Source organism: Melanostigma gelatinosum (assembly GCF_949748355.1).
Source record: "Melanostigma gelatinosum genome assembly, chromosome: 13".
Lineage (NCBI taxonomy): Eukaryota > Metazoa > Chordata > Actinopteri > Perciformes > Zoarcidae > Melanostigma > Melanostigma gelatinosum.
Window position 1 is genome coordinate 17,484,669 of NC_136646.1, and position 24,224 is coordinate 17,508,892.

Genomic DNA, 24,224 nt, shown 5'->3' on the forward strand with positions numbered 1-24,224 from the left:
CAGAAGGACGGCATTAGCTTTATTCACTAGTTAAGAAGGAACCCAAAGCTGGTGTATGAGTCACTTTTAATTAAAAAACAACGGCAAAAATGAATGTTACAAGAACACACCATGCATGTTCACTACGGTCTTCACAAATGAAATGTTTTGTCTTAACATGAAAATAACGTGTAACTGCGGATGCAAATCTAACTTGAAGTCATGATTTAATTTGTTAAAAATGTTTTTTCTACACATGTTTTCTAATTTTGTTTTGATTAAAATTGAACAATTAACCACTGTTCTTGGGTTTAAATGTTAAAATAAAGTCTGAGAATCCTCCATTGGAGGTATGAATGAACATTAACAGTGGACCAGGTCTTGGCTGTAAATCAGGGCTGACGGTGTGGGTCTTGACTACTGGTCATCTCCTCCACAAACCAGTGTGGCAGGAAGGAATACTGGGAGTCCCTGTGGACGGAGAACGTCACGTCTCTGCGGGGCTCCCAGGAGAACAGGTACACCACGCTGGAAGAGATAATAAGGATTCATGGAAGATATTTGCTTGAAATACATTTTAAAAACATAGGTTGTCATTGCAACTTACCTTGGATTGTCTTCAGTAGCAATTTGCTTCACAAAAGACAGGAAATCACAGCAAAAGTTCATACAGACTGTTGGCTTCCAGCAGTTTTGTTCATTCTGTCCAGAGAAAATACAGAAGACAGTAAGTGCAAATGTTTTGAGTTCATCTTTTATTAACTCATGTTCAATCACTTTATTGGGGGAAAAAAAGGAGATCTAAATAGATTTCTCAATATTCAGATCATCCTTTGATGACCAGCAGTTTATCGTACCTTGATGAGCTGTGAAATCTTAGAGATGGGGAAAGTGTCCACAGTGACCACCACTCCTTCCTCATCCTTAAAACCTGCCACAACACGGGGGACTCCCGGGAGAAAGGACTGGGCCCACCACTTCAGCAGTTTGAACCTGAGGAGCATCATACCAGCTTCAAAATCTAACATCCAACGAACAGCGTGACATGGAAAAAAGTGAAGAATCGTGTGATGTTTTACCGTTTCATCATCTACCTGTGAAAGTTGCTGCGCTGTTTCGGGGTGCAGATCTCCGCAGAGGTCTTCAGCTCCACGTAGCATGCGGGAGGAGCCGGAGCGTTGGGATCTTTATCCCGGCAGTCCACCTCCCCGGAGAACAGGAGCCTGTGATCGGCCAGCCGAGTTTGCACCACAGTGCAGAAGGCCTCATTGGTGTTCACCACTCCGCCTGGGTCAGGTGAACTGTGGACGTCATCTACAGGGAGGGACAAAGGTGAAGCGTTATCTCTTAAACGTGTGCTGAACGCCCCCGTCTGCTATCTGTGTCAAACGTAATAAAATGAGATTGGAATGTATGGAAGTTCATTTGTGCCAGGGAAAAGAAACACAGACTGTGAGTCACAATTATGGAAAGAATTTCGCCTTTTAAGTCAAAATGATTTATTATTTAGTTATTATTTTACTACTACATCAAAAGTATTTGATATAAAGCTTTTATAATAATTTCTAAATCAAAATAATTTGGGAAAGAATGTGAGACGTGAAGTTGCAATTGACTTTGAAACTTAAAAAACTGACTTCGGTCAAGATTAAGTCAGACTTTAGATTTTCGAGGTTGAAAGCTATGAGACACTAAGTCCATTATAGTCTTTGATGTGAATTCAAACCAGATATCGTTTTAGTTTAGAGGGTATGATTCAAATCTTGTTTTATATTTATTCTCATTATATATCCAAGACCTTCCTCATCGCCAGTGTTTTGGTTCAGTTAAAAAAAAAAAAAATAGGTTCAATGAAGTAAAGAGGTAAACATAAAACACCAAAGTAGGGTTTACATGTTGTACTACCCTGTCATTTGCAGGTGCCGTCATCTTTTTAAGTGTGAATTTTAAAAAGAAATGTTGATAGAATACAGTATTGCATTAAACCTACCTACCTGCACATGTGTATTGCTCAAACTTGTATCCCCAGTACATCATCTCCTTGTGTCGCTCTGTGCGGTTCTCTTGTTCCCGTCGAGCGGCTTCTGTTTCCACCTCGCTGACGTAAAGCGTGCCCCTGAACCTGCTGACTGCCAGCAACCAGCCCTCGCGTGTCTCATAGGGAGTGGTCAGCAGCTTGGTCAGATGGCCGCGCCATGTCACAAAGTCGAAATCGAAAGCACTGTGATGGGCAGAGGTAGAACCAAGAACACGTGTGGTTGGAGTAGCGACTAAAGATCCCAGGTGAGTATCTATATCTGACCTGGACCTGTTGCCCTGATTAAGAAGAGAAAAAAAGTACAAACTAACAATAACACTTACCATGATGAGGCTGTGGTCACCTTTGAGCTGAGCTTTGATTTATTGGCCAAGATCCAGCGGAGGATGTGGTCCAGCTTCTCCTTCTCACTTTCGTCTCTCCTGATATAGCGGTCCTTGTATCCATCCTTCAGGTCAAAATTAGGATTTCTGTCAGGTTCCACGTAGTATTTCATCCGCCTGCTGTCATTGAAGAATCTACGCTCAGAGTCGAGGGAAAAACACCCTACTTCAACCGGCTGTTTGTACACCGGAAAGTCTCTTTCGTATAACTCCCTTCTGGTGCTCAACTCCTGAGAGCTGCGAGGGTTTTGCGCCGGTGTTGGCTCAGACTGATACTGGTGGTGGTTTGGTCTGGAGCGTTTATTCTCACTGTGATTTCTTCCACCGGCATCTCTGTGTCGTCTGTATGCTGACTGGGGGTTTTGGTAGCTGGAGTTGGGATTGTGGGATCTGGCCGGGTCCATTGCTACCTAGTGGGGGAAAGAGCAATGATTTATGAAACGTTGATGATTATTCATATCTGCTTGATTGTCTTGCTCTGCTGTAGGAAAGCCCAAACATGATCTGACTCATCATCACCTGTGTTGTCACTAAAAAGAAGTGCTATGCCCTTTTTTAATACTGCTGACACAAGACAACCCATTATTTGTGTATCATGTATATAGTACCTTTTATTTTTTATGCATATTGAACATAATAGATGCTCATTGTATACTACGGTTACTTAACTATTTTATTATGAGTCCATTATTGCATGGGATCAACAACGTTAATATTATGTATCTATATATGCACCCCAGATGAGCACATCACATCGTGATCTGTGTAAATAACTATATATTGTGTCTGTATCTGAATGCAGACATATCATGTGAAGATGCGTGTATTGAGGGTTGCGTGCTGCAGAAGTGTGTCTGCATTGACTAAACGTGTTTCTGTGCATGCCTGTTGTATATTAGGTTAATCAAGGTTTAGACAAATATATATTTTTTTGTGCTTTGCTTTAGCAATGTGCGTTACCTTTCCAACATAACATACTTTATTACTACTAACACTAAATCACCGGTTATTAAATGAAAAGCTAACGTACCGTAGTCAGCATACACAACACAAGCAGCTAACGTTAAGCTAACGTTACCTTTGTGTCAATGCCCCGTCAGACACAATAATAAACACGACTTTGTGTAAACACGACTATCATATGTTGCAGCGTCTTTTCTAATCAACACAAAAGAAAGAAAGAAGGAAAACACAAAGTGTTGTCGTATCGTTGGCTGGGTAGCTAATGGCTCCACAAGCTAACAACAACTCAACGCTACTTCCGTATACAGTCGCTTCTGCTGCTGCTGCTTCTTCTTCTTATTCTTCTTCTTCTTCTTCTGGTTTTACGGCGGTTGGCATCCATCTTATTGGTGCATTACCGCCACCTTCTGCTCCGTAGTGTGGATCAGACAATATACTTATAATCTTTACCCCAAAACAAAACAAACAAAAACTAACAACCCAAATAATAATAATAATAATAATAAGACATACTGATAAAACAGAATAACTAACAAACAAACAAAAAAACAAGCACTCTAAACCAGCACCCTTCGTGTGCAGTCTCTCCTCCAATCCGCTCGGTGGTAGTCGCGACACTTCCGGCAAGAAGCCGAGTAAAGAAGACTTTTCAAGTTGTCCGTTAGAGCTGTGGGGACCAAAGCGATGTGAACACCAATATTAGTGCTATTAGTAGCGATTAGGTAAGCGTTTAAACTAGTTTAACTGGTCAAATATAGCCTCATGTCTTCAGTGTGCACACAAAGCTAAGTTAGCTTAGCTTCAATCATTAATGTCACGTGTAAACAGAACGGTTGTAATAGCTTAGCTAACGCCTCTCAAATGGGATTACTGGCGTTTTATAAGCAACGTTAAGTTAACAGTTTCTTTCTGCAAATGTGAGGGGATGTTATCTAGATTCTGTAGTATAACAATGTTCCTGTTAGCCCAGATAATAATCTCACGTGGGGTCTGTGGAGAGAGAGAAGCAGCTGTCTGATTAAACTGGTTTATTCTCTGCCACATTGCTTTTTCCTCCAGGTATGAACAGGAAACGAGCTTTGATTTCAGACACTTTCAAGGTGAAGAAAAGAAGAAATGGAACACAGAAGTTTGGAGCCATCAGTGATGGAGATGGTAGATGCGACTACTAAAAAGCTAATTATACTATCTCATTTAAGATTAAACTTCATTGATCTTTTTTTACTTTAAAGGACCGACTGACATCAGATCCACCCTCGAGTATCTAATGACACTGTTCCCCAGGAAGCTCTTCAATGACAGTCTGCCTCAGATCGTTATGAAGCACCAACTCTACAGCATTCACAATGACAAGACGTTGGTGGACAAGGAGCTGGTGAGACAACTCTCTGGTGTCAGAAATGTCACATGTGTGTATCTGTCTCAATGTGAAAACCCACTGGGCCTTTCTTGTGGCCCACAGAATAAACTGCGGGAACGAGGAGAGCTGCTGATGTTCCAGCTCGGGTTCGATGCCGACGCTTTCGGGCTGGTCTTCGCTGCAGATTACAAGGCCAAAGTGCTGGCGGGGGAGGACGGCAGGCCGACACGAGCCACAGTGGAGAGGTTCTTGGAGAAGTTCTCGTCTCCTTGCACAGAACTGAGCTTCAGCAAAGACAAGATTCTCAAAGAGTTTCTCTTCACAGACTCTGAGATAACGTAGGAAATACTCTCATCTATCTCGTGTTGTTTACTTCCAAAACAAATCATTATTATTATTATTATCATCATCATTTAGCCCCTGAATGTCTTTAATACGAGTCTTCTCCTGTGTTTGGAACCTTTTTTTCATCTACAGTGTATGACATTTTTTGAAAGATCAGCACATTTTATATTTTCTCACCCTCTAGGCAGCTGGTTCAGTCAGGAGTCCTGACTGTGAGGGACGCCGGCAGCTGGTGGCTTTCCATTCCGAACTCTGGCAAATTCACCAAGTACTTTATACAAGGTGGGTGTCACGAAACAAAAACTGTCTCGACAATACTTTCCTTTTAATGACGTTTCATGTAAATTTCTTATTTTTACGAGTTGTTTTTTTTTCGACAGTGCCTTGCTAATTGGAGGACTGTTTGTTTCCCCCCAACCATCTTACCGCTCTTCCTGTTATTAGGTCGTAAAGCAGTGCTGGGCATGGTGAAGAAGTCCAAATATAGTGAAGTCCTAAAGGCAGAGCTGGAGGAGCGGAGAACAACCTCGCATGTGAAATTCCACATGAAGTACCACATCCATGACATCGTGGGTGCAGAGCTGGTGGAAAGGTGACATTTGCAGTTTGCATGCTATTGATTCTCATGTAGCTGCTCTCATTTATGATCCTCACAGTCCAGTAATTGAGGATTTTTAAGTTACTTGCTTGAACAACCCTCAGGCCGTATTCATAAAAATAAGATCGCTTGAAGTCTCAACTCAAGGCAGTTGCTGTTTTTTAAATTCCATCCACCAATGACACCTTTTGATGATACTCATCTTGGACTATTGGGGAAACAGTTTATTGCATCTTCATTTTCTAAATCAAGACTTTTTCTTCACAGCATACCTACAACTTCAGGGACGTTGTTGCGACATGTTGAGTCCTGAACCACAACCACAAGCCAGACGATTGGAAGATTCAAAAAGGTTTATGAACAGTGTTTATTATGACGGATGGTAAATTAATCAAGATTTCAGTTTGGTTTTGTGCCAAATGCATTATTAAAAAAAACCTTGTGGGTTTATGAATTGTCAATTATGTTGACATGACCGTGTCAGGTTTTGGTTTATCTTGTAATAAAGTTTTATTTGCCTCATTATGGAAGTCATACTTTGTGCACATGACAGTTCTTCTTCTGCTCACCATTGAGATCCGTCACCAGTGTTTCTAGGATTGACAGGTGGTCCGATCAGAGCCTCACAACTGTCACAAAGCTCAATATTTGATTTAAGCTCAGTTAATGTTAATCGAATTCATTCAATCCCTGGCTGCTTCATTGGCAATCCAATGCAACCAATCTGCCACTTATTTTACATTTAGCAAGATCACAATCTGTTCATATAAGTGAATCATTTTTACAATGAAGGGAATGTTATCTTAAACACTTGGAGATCATTTTGCATGACCTTGGAGTTAAATAAAAAAGGACCAGATGAACATGGCTTTCCATTTTCTAGGTACATTTGTAAAATCAAATACAAAAGTTCTACCATCTTTTGCAAGGCTTACTTACATCGCAGGGCTTTGTAATAAATGGAAACATTTTCCAGTACCGCATTAGCTCTACTTTGTTTAAACATATTAAGTGTCCGTCAATCACACATTGCCTCTTTATAACAAGTGTTGCATCAAGGAAAATGTGCGGCTGCACTGTCCAACAAAGAGGCAGAAGAGTCGATTTTACTTGAATTTATTGGCTTTTTCAAAAAGTGACAATTGCTTTTATCCATAAGACTAAAGAGTCACAACATTGGCTTGAATTAAAGCACAGCTTGATGTCTGAATACAATACAGATGAGCAACATGTACTTAACCCCCGATCTAGTAGTTCAAATACATTTTGTAAATAGGCAAAAAAATATAACCGTTGCAATTCTAATCTTAAGTTGCACATACATGCCGTCAGCATTAATTACAAAAAAAAGCTAGGCTTGTAGGGAGATTAAGGTAGCATTAACTGTAGAGGTAATAAACAAGGATAGTCATAGTGTTAGTTAAACAATACAGTGAGTGAAGTGTAACTTCTGTGAAGAAAGATACAAAACAGTCAAATCACATGATTATAACAAAAAGATGAGTACGCTGTATACCACACCATCACCGACAGCAGCCATGTTACCGTTGTTAGCGGGCATAAATGCTCTTCTTAGTGACATTGCTTAGCCAGTAGTGATGCGAGTAAGAATCAAATGTGCTGCACAAAAGGTTTCTGATAAATGCCCACAGAGCATTAACGGTGCTCTTGTTCCCCGCCACCAAAAACAGTTCTAATCCAAAATATCTAATAAAGTTTTCAGCGTTGCACTTCTGGGCAGCTACACAGTTGAGACACACTTCTAGGGAAATATTGCAAAAGAGGATTGTGGGAAGAAAAATAACAAAAAAAAATACCGTGACCTTGACCGGTCCGATTGGAGCCAAACACATGAAAAATACTGGATCATTTAGATCTGTCGGGGTTTAATAGCACGGTTGGTGTCGGAAGATCGGTTGAATTTTTCAGTACGTCTTTAGGCGTCAATTCAACCCGCGACGATGAGTCACCGTCAATCGTGTGCTCGGACTGAAAACTAACCGGTGAAGAGATTCGCGGTGCACAAACAATTTGAAGCAAAAAGAACTTCACAGATAATTAGATTCAGGTTCCTTGTCAACGGTGCGATGACACAGTGAAAGTGAATAAAATGCCATCGATTATGGAGCCGGGCAAACGGCAGCACACTGCAGCAAACTGCCAGCCGTTATTTGAAGGTTTTAAAAAGGTTTGAGACAACAGAACAAAGATTTGCTTTTCTGTTAAAATACAGCACGTCTGCAGGATGTATTTGGCAATATTTTCTTCCACTCAAAACAAACAACCAAGACTGTAAACAAAAAAAAAAAAAAAAAAAGAAAGGTGGACAACCAGTGGAAGAGCAAATTGAAAACATTCCACGGTCCAGTTTTTTATTTTTTTTACAAAAAACATCCAATCCACTTTAGAAGGCCTCAAGAATTTCATAGTGTTGTCTATACAGTATGTGTTGTTGGGAAAGATCTCGGGTCTATCGTCTTCCAAACCCCTTCTCCTAAATCTGACCCTACGTCAAATCATGGAAACAGTTGGTAGATCTGCTGTAGCTACATGTATGGAAGGAAAGAAGCTGAAGTACAATGTTTCTGTGTGTATACTGGTGTGTTTCTCCTGCGCCTTTAGCCACCCCTCACCACTAGCGGCCATGTTTCCCCCGTCATCGTTCCGGTGGAGGAAGTCTTAGAGGAGAGAGCACTTCTTCCCCTTCTTCTTGACGGGTGGAGGACAGAGGACGGCCCGGATGGCCTCGTCGAACACAGTTTTAAGGCCACGCTGAGTCAAGGCTGAGCACTCCAGGTACTTGACGGAACCTGAGGAAACCACACATCAAATGTGTTTTCTTTTAGTAATTCAGAAAACAACATCACAAGGTCAGAGGTAACTTGGTAAAGAAGATATGTGTCCTTACCGATCTCTTTGGCCATCGCCAGTCCTTGGGGATATGTAATGGGCGAGAGCTTCTTTTCCTTCAGCTTCTCTATGGTGTCCTTGTCGTCTCTCAAATCCAGCTTGGTACCCACCAGGATGATGGGAGTGTTGGGACAATGGTGTCTCACCTCAGGGTACCACTGCACAGAGACCACAGCATTGACAAGTTAAAGGTAAAGCTTTACAAACCGGTCTATGTTATCTTGAACATACGGTTTCTAAAATGACTAAGTACTATCCCAGCTATGAGCGTGAGATGCTGTCGATTCTCATGGAGACGTTTGATTGTTGCACAATACAAGGTTATTCTCCAAGTGACAAAGATTAATATATGTGCTTGTTGAATATGGGCAGCGTTTACATGTTCTAGTCTGAAATGAAAATAGTTCAGTGCAATAAACATTCAGCTGGGAATGCAATCGGTCTTTAGTGTGGTCAACTTTCTTCCTGGAGCTAAAAGCCCAGTTTTTAACCCATTTAACCAAATAGTGTAACAATAGTTTCTTATATCGCTGTAAATTGTTCAAAATGATTAAACTAACTAGTAAACATGTCTTATTATGTGTCACTTTATTATTAACTCAGTGCCTCTGTCCATCATGTTCTTAATGAGTCTGTAAAAATAAGACATAAGATGATCTATGGGTCAAAATAAATCGGTCATCCATGGAGAAAACCCGTGGGCCAATCAAAATCAGCCCCGATGCCTCTTATCATGCCATAAAACAGATCCATTACGGTCTTCAGTCGTTATCATACCGACACTGCATCAACTCACCTTGGCACGGACGTTTTCAAATGAGGCCGGACTCACAAGCGAGAAGCAGATGAGAAACACATCCTGGTGAGAAAAAGGCAAACAATACAATCAGAGGCCAGAACAACCATTTCCTGTGAAGACCAGTAAGGATGGCCCCTCCTGTGATCATGCAGCACAAAAGGTGTTTCCCCTCTTACTTCCTTATTCATTCCAAACTTTCCAAAAGTATTATGTAAGAGCGACACCGTCGTCAAAACATACTTCAAAGGCATAACACACCACACTTCAAAGCAAACTATAACACAGAATTGTCTGACTGTTTTTTTCTTTGTACCGTTTGCGGGTAGGAAAGTGGGCGGAGTCTGTCATAATCTTCTTGTCCTGCTGTATCCCACAGACCCAGGTTCACCGGCTTCCCGTCCACCATGACATTGGCGGAATAGTTGTCGAACCTGACAGAAAGAATTGTGATCGCATGAGTTAAACCCATTAGGATGAATATAAACTGAGAACATATTAATAATCACTTAAATTATGACAGGAAATGAAAATAAGCATTAAAATGGGAAACAGGTTCTTAATTAATCTGTTTTTCAGATCTCACTTGAAAATGACTCCTCGCGTATTACTTAACTCTGAACTAAAATTATGATTATCAACTGTGATTGTAACCTATTCTGTGAGCAACCACACTTTCATAAAACAAATGATGACTGCTGGCGTTGATCAGCTTGTAGTCTTGCATAAGTAAATAAATAAACAGGGTCTGTAGCCTCAGATACTCACACGGTGGGGATGTACTCTCCAGGAAAGGCATTGGTGGTGTAGCTGATGAGCAGGCAGGTCTTACCCACAGCTCTGGAGGAGAGGAAGAGGGGAAATTACTCAGTTTTCTTTTTTTTTTTGGTTAATGGTATCACCCTCCCAAAAAAAACAGCATGCAAAGTCAATTTGGGTATAAATTGATATATTTCCTACTTTGTACAATTGGAAAGCAGTAGGGTTGCAACTAGGAGTTATTATCATTATCAGTTAATGTGTCAATTTGGTCAACAAAATGTCACAAACTAGTGAAAAACAGCCGTCCTAATGTTCAGGTTTGGGTTTTTTGTGTCCAACCTGTGGTCCAAAACCCAAAGTTATTGAGTTAACATTCATAAAGGACAATAAAAAAAACTGTAAAAAACAATACAATTTGAATATATCACACTTCAGCTCTACTCAAGCCTCCAAAAACAGAAACTGCTCAGTGAACCCTTACTATGGGAGAACAGCTTTGGTGTAAAATACATTTTGTTTTTTACTTTTTTAATATATGTATCCAAGACTACTATAGGAAATGTGAAACTTAAGTGTTGAATCCTCCCTACTGCCAGCTTCCCCTTCGTCAAAAGCGAAAACACCAAATCAAACTCAGTCACAGAGGCCATCAATGACTCTGCTGCTGTGGTATCCACCACACCCTGAACAAGAAGATATGAGTTTACCTCACATATATTGTTGCACATATGAAAGTCAGTCATTGCTCATTCTTTAATCATTCACCAACCTGTAGTTGTTGCAGACAAAGTCTACTAAATGTACTTGAAATACATAAACCGCGCCGCCAACACACAAACTTTGCGTTTAACGCTTCACATTTCTCAATTTATGAGCAAATGTTGCCAAACTCTCGAGACTTAAACTCGGGTTAGGAGGGATGTGTGAATGTCTGACTCACCCAAAGAGTAACTTAAATCAAGGATTAGCTAACCACTTGCAAACTAGCAATTATGTAATGCAATAATTTGCCATTTCAACAACACTACATGAAAAACAATGGCGGATAACTCTTATATCGTAAGATAATAGTTAACCCATGAAGAATAAACAAGTAGTTAAAGTTAAAAGCTTGTTAGCTAACTTTACCTGTTAAGAAAAATCGGAAGCAAACTGATATAACGATAGCTAGTCTGGTGACAGCATTAACTAGCTGACGTTACACTTGGTTATTCGAGTTAAATCGCAATAGTCAGATGGATTAGGTTAACTTACCCGTCTCCAACAACGACACACTTTATGGCCTGCATTGCGCCGCAGCTAGAGGAATGCTAAGTTAGCCCGGGAGCTAACGTTAGCTCACAAGTCTCTTTTCCTTTGTCCGGAACTGCTCGCTGGTGAAACGTCCCACTGGCGTTTCTCTAACGGTCGTTGGTAGAGCAGCCGAGCTCCTGTGAGGTGATCCGGCACGTGGGGGAACTTAAAGTAACTTATCGAGCACTTTCACGCAAGTTTTCCGTCAGAAAATCCCTCGCAACATTCCCATGCTTTCGTGGGCAGATCTGGAAAGCTATGTGAAGCAAAACAGCGGCGGCCACCACCCCTGAGAAAAAAAAAAATGAAGTTAGCAACCACACACCAGATGGTGCATCCGGTGCGATGAGAAGATACGCCCACGGACGTTTTTTAACGATCTATAACTTCCTTAAAAACAAGCAGCTGACGAGCCACCGGTTTTTATACCATCAGAAAATGTAATCATCAAAAAGTGTTGGGAGTTTTGTATTTTTAAAGCAAATTTGAACTTGGAAAGAAGATTCAAAAAAATAACCACGAATAAGACGGACTATTTTAAGTGTGACACGGATTGAGGAAATGACGTTGTTACTATGGCCTTCTTCCCTGAACTCTGCTCCTCAGGCACTTTCCCCAACAAACAATTTAGAACATTGGGTTAAAACAGTCTCAGCAGATACATTTGATTTCAGATACATTTCAATCCCTTTTATAATACTGAATTCATGTCCATTCAATGTTTGAGGATGGCATAGCCAATAAATTGAAATAATGCATCTCTTCTTCATCTCTTCTTCTTCATGCAACAATTGGGCGCCATGCATATTGGTGTAGGCAAAAATAGCAACTGGTTGTGCGAAAATATGCTTGACGAATCAATAAATCCCCTTTCAAGGATTAATTGATTAGTTGACTGACAGAAAGATAATAGTTAACTGTCATTTATGATGCAAAAATCCCAAGCATTCATTGGTGCTCAGGTGCAAAGATTTGTTGTTTTTTCTCTGTTGTTTTATTGATTGTACACTTTGGGCTCTGGTGATTTAAAACAAACCATTTCAAGACATCACCCTGGGTGCTGGGAAATTGCGATGGGTAAATTGACAATTATCTGTCATTTCACAGACTTTAAATAACTGATTGAGTAATCCATAAAACAGACAGTGAAGGAATCGTGCAGCATTGATCGCTGAAAGTATAAGGCCTCAAAACAATTAATTCAATAATTTATAGTTCTTGATTTATAAACGAGGAAATTCCACATCAATAAAAATAAATGGACTGAATCTAGACGTATGTAAACTATTGCCAAGAACTATTTGAATATGGCAACACTATAATATGTAAAAAACAACAACAACAACAACAAAAATACAATAATTGTTAAACAGTATTGCCAGATACACAAACAACATTATTTTAGTTCATTCATTTATTTTGTTATTGCCTTAAAATGTATACCCTTGGTATTAGCAGCTTTGGTTGTTTGTCATTTTTATGTAGTTACCGTGCTAACAATAAAAATACAGTTTTAAAAATCTGCCTTCAGAGTGAAGTCAGGGCAAATAAATCCAGATACACTTTCAACTTCCGTGTGTGTCACACCGTTACGAGTCCTCCCGTTAACCATAATGGGAACAAATAGAGAAGCCGTTGGGGTGGAGCAGCTCTGCCAACACAACCAGGCACAACAAAAAAAATGGTGCTCAGTCAACGATAGAAATATGAACTGTCACTCATCAGCCCGTTGGCCTCACTAACTGACACGGTTACCTTATCAACGGACCGGGCAGACCCCCGTCTGTATGGCGGGTCTGTCCTATTTAGTGCTCCGGTTCTCGGGCTCCGCTGGTCGGACTTACGGAGTGTTTTCCAAAGGCTTGACGAGGACTTTGTTGATATTTTTTGATCTCGCATGGCGACTGCGAATCAGATTCCCTTATATCTACCTGGTCGCTTCGATGATGTTTAATGTCAGGTTACAGGTAATTTTGCAAACACTCACGCAATTGCCAGTTTAGTAGGCAGCAAGTATTACTTAACGACAGTTAATACAGTCCTGCCATAATAATCCTTATTCAAGCTGTTTTCGAGAGATGTTACGGTCAGTTTGTGGTGCTTCTAGGTTTCAGGCAGGTGTTTCTAATATTTTGTCCACCCCATTCATATCACTGATGGGTTTATTAAGAATTGATACAATTTGAAGGCAATAGGGGCTTTAAGTATATTATTATAAAGGATTAATCGATTGTAGGAGGCCGATACTGGATTATTTTAGGCAGATACTGATTGGGAGTTTAAACATTCCCAGTTAATAAATAACCTTAATCCTAATTTGACATTTTCTTACTGCAATTTCATGTTTCTAAACAATACTGATAAACATCTGAAACAAGCTCATATGTGCAACTAGTTAGGCCGACAGTCGAGCTCTGATTTATTACAAGTCTCAACTTATTATCATATAACAGAAACTAAAGCAGAACATCTTCGTGAAACACTTGAAGCAGCATTGTTTTATTGCCTTTTGCTCAACAAATAACCTAAATGTATTGATTAACAGCTATTCAACTGACACTTGAATGGAGTTTTTGTGACTAAAATTACATTAAAGCAATAAAAGACGATTCAATTGGGATCATTTCAAATCTTCAGCTGACACTTTGACGATTTTTTACTCTTCAAATGAGAACTGATATTTTAACAGCTGTCACTTTCTCTTATCTCGTTGCTTCAACTTCAATTGAAATTTGATTTGCTGTTATTGTTTACACTGACGCTTCAACTGCTTTTAGTGCCTGCAAAAATAACCCAATACTTAATAAACTGTCAGCTGATTTCAAGTTTGAGCTCAGTGACCTCTTAACATGTTCATGCATGTCTGGATAGATAACTGTCTGATCCATTCGCGTTGCCTGCTCATCTCTTCACAGGTCCACATTGAAATCCACTGAATCTTCGACGCCTGTTTTTGGACTTGACCCCATAAGTTGTGGGCAATGCCACGTTTCAGCCCTCTAAAAGAAACTGTCTGACACTGCACAGCGATGTGGAGGAAGAGGACGCTTACATCTGTGTGACGATGCAAGGGTCAGCCCTCGCCCAGTGCCTTTTCGCAGGGGGGAGGACGACAGTGAAGACTGCGGTGCTGTGTGAGGGCGGAGGGGGAATCACTGCCCTCCGTTAACCCTCTTAACCCGCCACCTGAGATCCAGGAGCCGCCCGTCCTGTCCGTGGAGATCGTGTCGAGTGAATCGTGGATTTTGACACTGCCTCTTCTCTCTGGATATCGAGGATTTTTGCGTGGATTTGAAAACAGTGGATTGTTACAGTGGTACTTTGTAGCCACTCTTCATTGTTTCACATGTATGTTCATTAGGTGGTCAACATCTCACTTTAATTTAAAAAGTAAATATCTACACCGCATGACACAAACAAGCATGTTTTTTTTTGTCCTCTGTGGCTCGGGGGTAAGCTGTGTAAGCGGTACATGTGGAGGTTTGCAGTCGGCCTACAGCTGTAGCTGTCATTAAAGTGCAGTGTCAATGGGAGCCGCTGCATGTCTTCTTTGTGCGCGCCGACTCACGTCGTCTCACTCATTGTGGTTCTTTCTGCAAAGTTAATTCTTTTTTTTAACTGCATTTGTTTTTATTCCTGTGAAAAAATGTAAAGATTACTGAATTTGGGTAGTAATAAATGAATGAAGTCACGATTCTCAGCCTTTTCTGTCCTTCTAATAAACATTCATTCATTTTCTAGGTTTGCTAAAGTGCCTTTTAAAGTATTCAAATTCAAAAGTTGCTTTTTTCTAATCCCATACATACAGTAGAGCCTATTTTCAACCCAGAGATATTCTCTATAGTTCAAGGAGAGTCAATTTGCATTGCCAGTAATCTACATCAACATCCAAAGCATGAAACTGAAAGAAAACACATCTAAAGGAATATTTATGAACAAAATGTACAGATCATGATCACATCTGTCCTAAACTTAACAGTGTAACACTGAAAGAAAATGTATCTCTTTAAGGCATAAGTGTAAGTTTTAAGTTTATTGTCATCTACATTTACACATGTACGAGATTTGTCCTCTGCATTTAACCCATCCCTAGCTTATTGGGAGCAGTTAGGGGTTCAGTGTTTTGCTCAGGGACACTTCGGCACAGGACACGTAGCAGCCAAGGATCGAACCGCCGACCTTGCGGATGCCAGACGACCCTCTCTACCCAGTGAGCCACGGCCGCATAAAACTGCCCTAATGTTACGAAACGTAGCCCCTTGACCTAAGGGGCTTCTTGTCGCCTCCCTTGACACATATTGTAAATAGCCAGACATTTATTTTATTCAGATATCCTGTTGCACGAACGGTTGCAGTACCAGATCTGTGCACACGGGGGAAGCATCCTGTCACTGTGCTGGATCCACCTCCATGTACGTAACAGACATCACGAGCTGTCAACAATCCCTGAAGAGGATACAGGAGAGAATAAGGAAGCTGTAATATAAAACGTATGTAATAAAAACATATCTGTCAGCACATCAGTGAAAGCAGACTTACTGCTGTGCTGCTAATCGTCATGATTTCTATTATCTGTTTTATTCTTACATATTTCCACAAAATGTATCATCCATAAGTCTACTTCTGGAAAGGAAAATGTCAACTCAACTTCCACCTCCATCTTATAATAAATGAACCCATTTGGCGCCTCCCTTTAACTTCTTCTAAGAAGGGTTTTTTAAACTGCTGACACCCTCGCTCGGTGCAACATATCCCCGTGCAAACTTGCCCGAACCAGTCACTCTGATGCCAGGCTGCAGAGGAAAACCATCAGGGGTTGCCAAGGCAACTGTATTTTCTTCCATGTGACAGACAAACCTTCCAGCCCCCCCCCAAACACACACCCACACACACACTTTTTCTGGAAAAAAGAGGATTTATTTCTCAGGGATTTGCGAGAGGAAAATATTTTAATAGGGTTATCTTAGAGGACTGGCAGAGAAAACAGAGTGGGAGATCAATAGATGAAAGATAAGTCGGGTTATCTTTACTCTGTTTTTCACAACCACCATTTGTACCCTATAGAGGAAAAAAAACGAGGTTGTGGAATAAAGATTAGAGAGTTTCAGCCTTTTGGCATCTGCAGCAGCTCACATGTGTTTCATTTGAGTGAGTGTGAAAGAGTGATAACACTGCATAAGGAAATGGCAGGGATTCAATTAAAGCTGCAATGCAGTGTATTTAATTCCATACACATCATTCATGAACTTTAAACAATTCGTTTATGTGGGATCTTAAGAGTTGGTGTCTTTCTGATTTTGTAATTCAGTATTTGAAACGTAAGTGGTGCTACGTTTACCCAGGTTAGCGCTCAAACCACTGTTTGTTGTAGCAGAGAACAGATGGGTTCGTGTCAGTTTTTAATGTTGTCCATGAGAGCCGAAGAAGTTGCCTCTAAAAAACGAACTTTGGCTGTTTTATGTGCTGCAGAACAATTTGTTTTTGTACGAATTAAACAAAGAAGATGTGACGTGTTGATAAGCGACCTTTAGAGGTGCCTGTAGGTGGATTTTGTTACGACACGGCTAGCTGTCTTCACCTGTTTCCAGTCAGTCTATGCTAAGCTACAGCTACTGCTACATATCCAACGTAGCTACATATCGTGCAGACTTGAGCGTGGTATTCTCATCTAACTGTCAGCAAGAAAGCATAATCCTCTCAATGTCCAACTATTCCTTTTAATCAAACGACTGAAACATATCATATTCAGCTTCTGGGACTATCATCTGCATCAGGTGACACCTGAAGAGCAGCTTTAGTTTTAGTCCTGAAGCAAATCCTGAAGCAAACAGTTTCCTCCACAGTTTCATTTGCTCAACAAACCCACTGTTTTATTTGTCTTGGCAATAATAGTTTTGCTTTGTTTTCGATATTTTCCCTGTAAAGTTGAACCAATCACAAGGAAACGCTCCAGACCACATAGCTGAGTCTTTAGATCATGGCTCTGTTACACTCCGTTTTTAAATACAAAGTGTTTCTTTTCCATCAACATTTGCTTCGCAACCAAACAGGAAACAAGGCCAGAGTTTTACAAGGAGCCACTTAATGTCACGTCTGCATTTTTGAAACAACACCCCCAAATGAAGAAGTAAAAAACAATTAAACTCCACATGTTAGCAAAGTTACTCGTGTGTCAAATACAAATGTTTATTCGCATAACAAACAGCATTTCTATTGGGATGACATTTCCATCAGCCAGTTTATGAATAACAGACATTAATAGACCCTGCCCACGCTTGGAGAATGGATTATGAATGCCAAATGTAATCAAACAATAATCCACATGATTTTTTATCGCTGATGATTTTACTGTGACTTACGCTGATCCCCCTCTCCCTCACTTTGAGGTTTTGGCATTACTTTGTGCAACGTCCTCTTTGCAGTTGACTTATTAAATAGACCTTTGATTTGAATGCTGTGGACCGCGTGGACAAGAAGCGTATGCAAAGCGTTTTAAAAAGGAAGCGATCAGGTGCTGAGATGAGCTCCAAGCTGAATCAAAAGCGTGAGAGTGAGTGGGGGAGGAGAAGAGGAGGAAGCCAAACAGAGAGAGGGAAATGTGGAGGAGGGACACTTGAGTATTTGCTGCAGTCATATTGTGGGAACGAAATAGGTCACAGAAGCAAAAGAGCATTCAAATATCCAACTGGAGGTGTTAGTGTGACTTTTCTTATTTTCATAATAATCATTTCTTCTTTTTTACATTTGCCTTCCTGTATTATGTGCTGGAGTGCAGTTTCATATTGTGCAGAGCATCAAAAATCAGTCAAAATAATGATCTTATTTGACTTATTTTCATTATGGATTTTAGTAAATGAAAGAATGCTATTGTTTGATCCAGCACGTTGCACACCTTCGTGCTGTTATCCTGTATCCTGATCTCCTTCGCTCTCTGATGGTAATCACCCAAATGTAACTGGGGTTGATTGTGTGTGTTCGTGCACGTGATAATGGAGTGTATGAGATGTAAAACCTTTTGCAAACTTCAGTCGTGAAAGTCTTAGGCGGAATAACCTTTACAGCGTGTTGTGTAACCAGAACAGGTCAAGGAGGATTGTACTTTGAACGTAGCGACACACACACACACACACACACACAGCTTCACCTACAAGTTCTCGGGCATACACTGCTGCCTTTGTGCCCAGCAGACAGAATCCAAATAAAGACTCTACTCATATGTGTCCTTGGGTGCAGAAAATCAACCCGACTTTGCCCTTCGATCAGTCGGTGGTTAAGACGCAGAGCTGGATGTAAAACCAAAGAGAAGGACGGGAGGAAATCCTGCTGCACTCTGCTTCCTGTGACCCTCTGTCACACACGCCGCCATCACCCAAATATCAACCCTTTCACCTTCCACAACAGGAAGGAGGTGTGAATCCCTCTCCTGTCTCCTGGTTTATGAAGGTCTATGTCCATTTGTTTTGGGGGGATAAACGCAAAGAGGAAGATGGCCGGGGAACTCCCAAATTCACCACTGAATCAGCACAAAAGGGAACTAAAAATGACTTCATCAAAGCACATCTGGTGAAATTCACTGCGTCAGTTCGTCAATGCTCCAACGAAATAACATCCTCAATAAAGTTCTGAACCACAGTTTCCTCCCTAACTTTAAACACAGACTACACCTCACTGATCCATTTCACAGTGGATTCAGGAGGAAGCTGATTAGGTTATGATGGGAGTGATTTTTGGGAGTTGGAAGGTTGAGAAACGTGGGTTGCTTGTGTTTCTCTGTGTGTTTATAATTATGGGTTGGGTCGTTTTTAAAGGGAGGAGGTGATCGCCCTCCGGGCACCGCCGTGGTGACTGGAGCACATATCAAGCGGTACGACTGCTCAATCAGGTCACGTGAAGTCGGTCAGGAGAGCCACAGACGTTTCCCATGATGGTCGGCCTAATCTGCCAGACGTGCATCTCCCCGAGGGAATGTACGCATCAACCGCAGTGGCACGAGACACAGACGGCCCGGAAAACCCCACACATGTTGACTTCAAGCCGCAGACTTTTACAGACTTGCTGTGATGACTTTGTGGCCTTCGTTTTGTGGTCCGGACATGAACGACTGAGCCAAAACTGCAATTTTGTTGATTTCTAAAGTCTTAAATTCATCACCAAGGATATCTGGGCCACACCGAGAGGCTTCTCTCATGACTCATAAACACATTAGCATGACATTTATGTGGAGTAGAGCGCACTGAGTGTGTCTGCGTGCCAGAGAGAGAGAGAGAGAGTCAACAATCGAATTGCTTTTAATGGAACTTACTACTTCGCTGAGGATGCTCTGCTTGACCGGATCCAGCACTGACATAAACGGACAGTAACACCCTATTTGTCGAGCCACATTCCCAAAGCAGCCGTTGAAATTATGCATATGACCTGTATTTTCCACTTGTAGCACAGAAAACATTCAAACCGGGGCTTGCTCTGTGTGATAACTGCTTTGCATCAAACCACCGAGTATGTAAAACCTCAAAACTAGAGGAACTGAAGTGAGAAAAGACACTTTCTGGGCCACAAACTGGAGTGGCTTCACTCAGATTTCCTTTTACTGAACGCTTCCTGTTCCCCTGTTTTCCTTTGTGTGGCGCACATCTCAAGGAATTTGGTTTCCTTTTAAAACACATGGCTAAAACTTCACAACCTACTTTTAATGGCAAAGAAAACAAAACACTGTCTGGGATGCATGGACCCAAATGTCTGAGCTATTCACAGCAACCCTTCACCTGAAGTGTGAGCGGAGCATTTATCTGCAGGTGTCAATTCAGGATCACTGTAGGCCTCCAATTTCTCCTGCTCTTGTGATTCGGCACCAGACTGCACCAGAGCGGATTGTGCCGGACTGAGGGGGCTCAGTGGATTGTGTAATCTTGCTAATGTGAATTTGTAGAACATGACTCATTTGAGCCGTTTAGTTTCTGCTTGTCCCCTTTTACTATTACTCTCTTGGAAGATGGTGAAGCAATCTTGAAACCCATGAAAGTGATGATTTTATGCAGTTTTACAAACGTTTCAGACGTGAATTGAGTTGAGTATGAAAAGGGAGGTAAATCCTTTGCTTCGTCTTCTACTTTAACAAACATACATTGTAAAGTTATAGCCTTCACCTCACGGGCTATAAGAGACGGAGGGAACTGTTTGTGTTATGTCTGGAGAATGTCACTTTGTTTAGGACAGAGTTCTGAGAGCGAAACATTTGTCCAAAAGAGACACCTACGAATAAACAAATGAATGAATACGTTCGAACATCTGTTCATGCTTGACCATTGGAGTAATGCACACAGGAAGTGAGACCCCCTCCTTCTCTGCGGAGGCAGGAATGCTATAATTGAAACCACGTGTTGTAGAAACAAGCTCTCTCTCTCTATTTCTGTGTGTGTGTGTGTGTGCCTCATCCCACTGTTTCTTAACCTGATCGCTCTCCCTGCTTATGTCAGAGTCTCGTCCATAATTCCTCAGATGTGAAATCTGTTTTTTTTACATTTTGGATTGGTCGCTTTTTGTATTACTACAGAGAACATCGATGTTATTTCATTGCATTTCAGCAGCCGTGTAGCTCTTTAAGATTCATTTGCGAGATTCTTTTCGGTATAGGTAGGCAGCTGTTGCACATAGACCTTTCTGTTTTATAAATGTGTTGCCTTTGTAATACTCTCCTTGCTCTAGAAAGGACTGCTGACGACAGTGCTTTTGCACCAATGAGACGTTCAGAGAAAAAACTGTGTATTACGGCAAATACATAGTCCTCTGTTTGTGGAATTGTGTTCATCAACATCCGAATGCAGTTGATAGAGATATTTGCCCTCATCCATTTGGGTGGACAAAAAAACGACATCCTCCAAAATGACCATACACTTGAATTTAACACCTCTTAATTAACAACTATTCAACATAATAACCGTAGGATTTATTGTTCAACTGTTGAGTTAAACTGCATTTGCTTTATTTGTGCACCTAATAATCTGGCAACTGATTGTAAAACATTCTTGCCAAATGTGTGCCGTGTGGTTCGAAAGAAAGTCATCGCCACATCGAAAAATAATACATTAGAATAGTATATACTGGTGGAAGTGACTAAGTACATTCTGTCACTGTATTTGGTACAATTTTGAGGTACTTTCGCTTCCTTGAATATCCCATATTTGCTCTACTTTACCTGAATATTATTGCTCTTCGTCTAATCTATTCCAGTACATGTAAAGTTAAATTGCTATGAATTCTTGAAGGATACAACCAAATGTGACAGCATAACCAAACCATCTCATACAATCAATAAAAACATTGTAGGTATTTTTGTTGGGTATAATCTCATTATTGCCTGGGGTCACGTGGGCGCTGATCGGTGATGAATGGTGACGCGCTGCACGGGCTGTGCAGCGGAGCTGAGATGGGATTAAACAACTAGTTACCAAGAATATTACAAATACTTTCTGTTTATAGTTCCAAAATAAAAGAGGCTGCTTCATAAACCCCCGGTGCGACTCTTACTTTGAAGACATAATTACTACCACTTCCGGCTTTGGTACAGCGGTGTTGTCGGCCAACTTGACGCCACTCTCCCGACACTAGTGGAGTGAAGGCGTATGTGGAGGGCTGACGGCAACGCGCTCGACCACTGTGGCGAAAAGACACCTCCGCCGCTTCACACGCACGCCGCTCACTGACCGACGGGCACCGGAGGAGGGACTGCCTCGCGACTGTGAGGCAGTAAATGGCCACAACATTTGCAAAAAAGAAAAGACGCTGCCAGTGAGACAACCTGTGTAGCAAAAAAAAAGAAGCGTCCTGGAAATTAGGGCGCGTGTTTGCTGTGTAGGTTATTGGAGCCTCTTCTCGCGCAAGGGAAGTTTCTGTCACCGATTTTTTGGGGGGAATCTTTGATTTCTAGGCTGCAAAACATGGAGGAGGACAACCAAGGTAGGATTTCACTCAGTGCAATTCAGACCGATAAAGTGTAGCTGTTTCAGTCCTAACAGTGAGGAGACGTGTGGCTCTGCAGCCTGCTTATACTAACAATATTCATAACGTTATGGATTCTGACGTTGACCTATATTTTCAGTGATTAGTTCGTTGTTTTTTTTTGCCATGGCACATGCAGCCACATTGATCTCATCTTTTTCCCACGTCAGCATTTTCCCGCAGAGATTACTGACATGTTGTGTTGTGGTGGTTTTAAGAGCCTGAGGTGCAAGATGTGTGAAGGAGGAAAGATTGACCTCATTTCGCGGGGATGATAAAGACCCAACATCATTCTTGAATGGACCCGGCATGAAGACTGTCAGTGCACCAGTGTGGTGTTGCTGCTTGTGGCCAACAGACTTGTGTTTGTCTCAGGCTTTGTCAGCTGTCGGCTGGTGTCACTCTGGCCCAACAGGTCCTCTCACTGTCAACCAAACACAGCCACGAGACACAGATTAGTTTATTGACTCATGACTAAAGAGTTGGCACAGATGTGTGTCCCTGCAACAGGAGTCTGCAGACCGCATCCGCTCAGCACAGGGGCGCGTTTAGAAACTTTGGAGGTAGAAATGTGTTCAGCCCTGGTCATTGATGAATATAACTATACGTTGACGGTTGCATTATTCATTCAGCGAAGAAATAAATTAGTCTAATATGGACTTGTATCAGTTAATAGCTGCTATTTGTAACTCCAAATACAGCCACGGACAGATTACGATGCAACAGGCCAATGGACACAGACATGGAAAAGGTCTCTAAGCAAACCTCCCAGATTTAATCTTTGCGGTCATTTTTCGTCTCTTTGTGGTTGTTTTTTTGTTTCGTTGTGAATGTTTTGCATCTCTTTGTGTCATTTTGTGTCTAATTGTGGTCGTCTGATTGACTTTATAACAAGAAATGAGTGAATGTCACCTCATTCAGAGGTTCTGGTGCAGGGGCCACTGGTCAGCAATCCATCCAGGATACTAACAAGGCATGCAGGCATAAAGCTGTCATTGTGCTGTTTGCGGCCACCCTGGTCTCCAGCGGTGGCACACGTCAGCACGGCCCCACAGACAGACATATGGTGCTGTGTGATGCCGACCAGGGGTAGCTGACAGCAGCCGGGAGCATAAACACACACACACACACACACACTCGCATATATTCATGTGGGCACGCTGACACACTGACACTCAGACAAATTAAATTTCTCCTTTTCCCTTATGGCACTGTTTGCAGTGAAGATAGATGGGTGGATCATGACGTAGAATTATAAGCGTGTGTGTGTGTGTGTGTGTCATGTGTTCCCTCTCATCTAGAATAAATAGTGTCCTGGTTGCTGCAGGATGGAGAGGCTGCAGAGCTCCTGCTTTATTGTGTTCTGGTGTTTAGTTTTATGTGGAACAGTTGGGAACATCATCCGCAAAATTGCTGCTTTTTATTCGAACAACTTAACACCCACGCATGAGCCCACATGCAGAGTTGGGCTCACCAACTAGCAGCAGCACAAAGCATGTGAGCGCTGGCGCTGGTGAGGATTACAGACATGGATGTAGCCTACTCGGCGTGAGGTGACGGGCAAGTGGCAGGTCGGTTGACAAAGTTCAAATCCGTCATTCCTCACAAAGGGACACGCACATTTTTCCAGGCCATAAGTGAGGAGGGAGCGAGGTGGACAGAGCGAGGCGTCAGATGGAGAACGGGCAGCGAGGATGGAAAGAACGCGAGACACCGTCGTAGTAGCGGCGATGGTGAGATGTCTGGGAGGGAATGAGAGCGCGAGACAGGAGACGGGAATGAATGTGTGCCCGAGCAAAGTT

General features: G+C 41.6%; 5 protein-coding genes across 6 annotated transcripts in view; 3 read left to right on the plus strand and 2 right to left on the minus strand.

Moving 5' to 3' along the window:
* Positions 1–49: 49 nt before the first annotated feature.
* dxo (decapping exoribonuclease) lies at positions 50–3,653 on the minus strand. Of its 2 annotated transcripts, none has more exons than XM_079281160.1 (7): positions 3,431–3,653; positions 2,341–2,806; positions 1,974–2,200; positions 1,074–1,293; positions 837–972; positions 587–681; positions 50–507 (listed from the first exon to the last, which is right to left on the minus strand). In XM_079281160.1, exons 2-7 carry the CDS (start codon positions 2,802–2,804, stop codon positions 372–374), a joined length of 1,278 nt encoding a protein of 425 aa, XP_079137286.1. In that variant the 5' UTR covers positions 2,805–2,806; positions 3,431–3,653; the 3' UTR covers positions 50–371. The 2 variants fall into 2 exon arrangements, with proteins under 2 accessions (XP_079137286.1, XP_079137285.1); XM_079281159.1 differs by having other exon boundaries at positions 2,341–2,810.
* A 340-nt stretch (positions 3,654–3,993) lies between these two features.
* On the plus strand, positions 3,994–6,182 carry LOC306786511 (inactive serine/threonine-protein kinase 19-like). The gene is made up of 7 exons (XM_079281304.1): positions 3,994–4,085; positions 4,423–4,518; positions 4,596–4,738; positions 4,826–5,061; positions 5,253–5,350; positions 5,513–5,660; positions 5,934–6,182. Exons 2-7 carry the CDS (start codon positions 4,425–4,427, stop codon positions 5,977–5,979), a joined length of 765 nt encoding a protein of 254 aa, XP_079137430.1. The 5' UTR covers positions 3,994–4,085; positions 4,423–4,424; the 3' UTR covers positions 5,980–6,182.
* Positions 6,183–6,766: 584 nt separating this feature from the next.
* On the minus strand, positions 6,767–11,702 carry rac1b (Rac family small GTPase 1b). Its single transcript, XM_079281919.1, has 6 exons — positions 11,389–11,702; positions 10,141–10,212; positions 9,689–9,806; positions 9,373–9,435; positions 8,575–8,734; positions 6,767–8,476 (listed from the first exon to the last, which is right to left on the minus strand). Exons 1-6 carry the CDS (start codon positions 11,421–11,423, stop codon positions 8,346–8,348), a joined length of 579 nt encoding a protein of 192 aa, XP_079138045.1. The 5' UTR covers positions 11,424–11,702; the 3' UTR covers positions 6,767–8,345.
* A 1,371-nt stretch (positions 11,703–13,073) lies between these two features.
* smim10l3 (small integral membrane protein 10 like 3) lies at positions 13,074–15,061 on the plus strand. The gene is made up of 2 exons (XM_079282312.1): positions 13,074–13,394; positions 14,343–15,061. Exons 1-2 carry the CDS (start codon positions 13,215–13,217, stop codon positions 14,361–14,363), a joined length of 201 nt encoding a protein of 66 aa, XP_079138438.1. The 5' UTR covers positions 13,074–13,214; the 3' UTR covers positions 14,364–15,061.
* A 7,012-nt stretch (positions 15,062–22,073) lies between these two features.
* Positions 22,074–24,224, plus strand: part of cyth3b (cytohesin 3b) — a 29,918-nt gene continuing 27,767 nt past the window's right edge. The window contains exon 1 of the mRNA XM_079282232.1: positions 22,074–22,380. Within this exon, the coding sequence (XP_079138358.1) occupies positions 22,362–22,380 (19 nt within the window). The 5' untranslated portion in view covers positions 22,074–22,361. The remainder of the gene's footprint in view (positions 22,381–24,224) is intronic.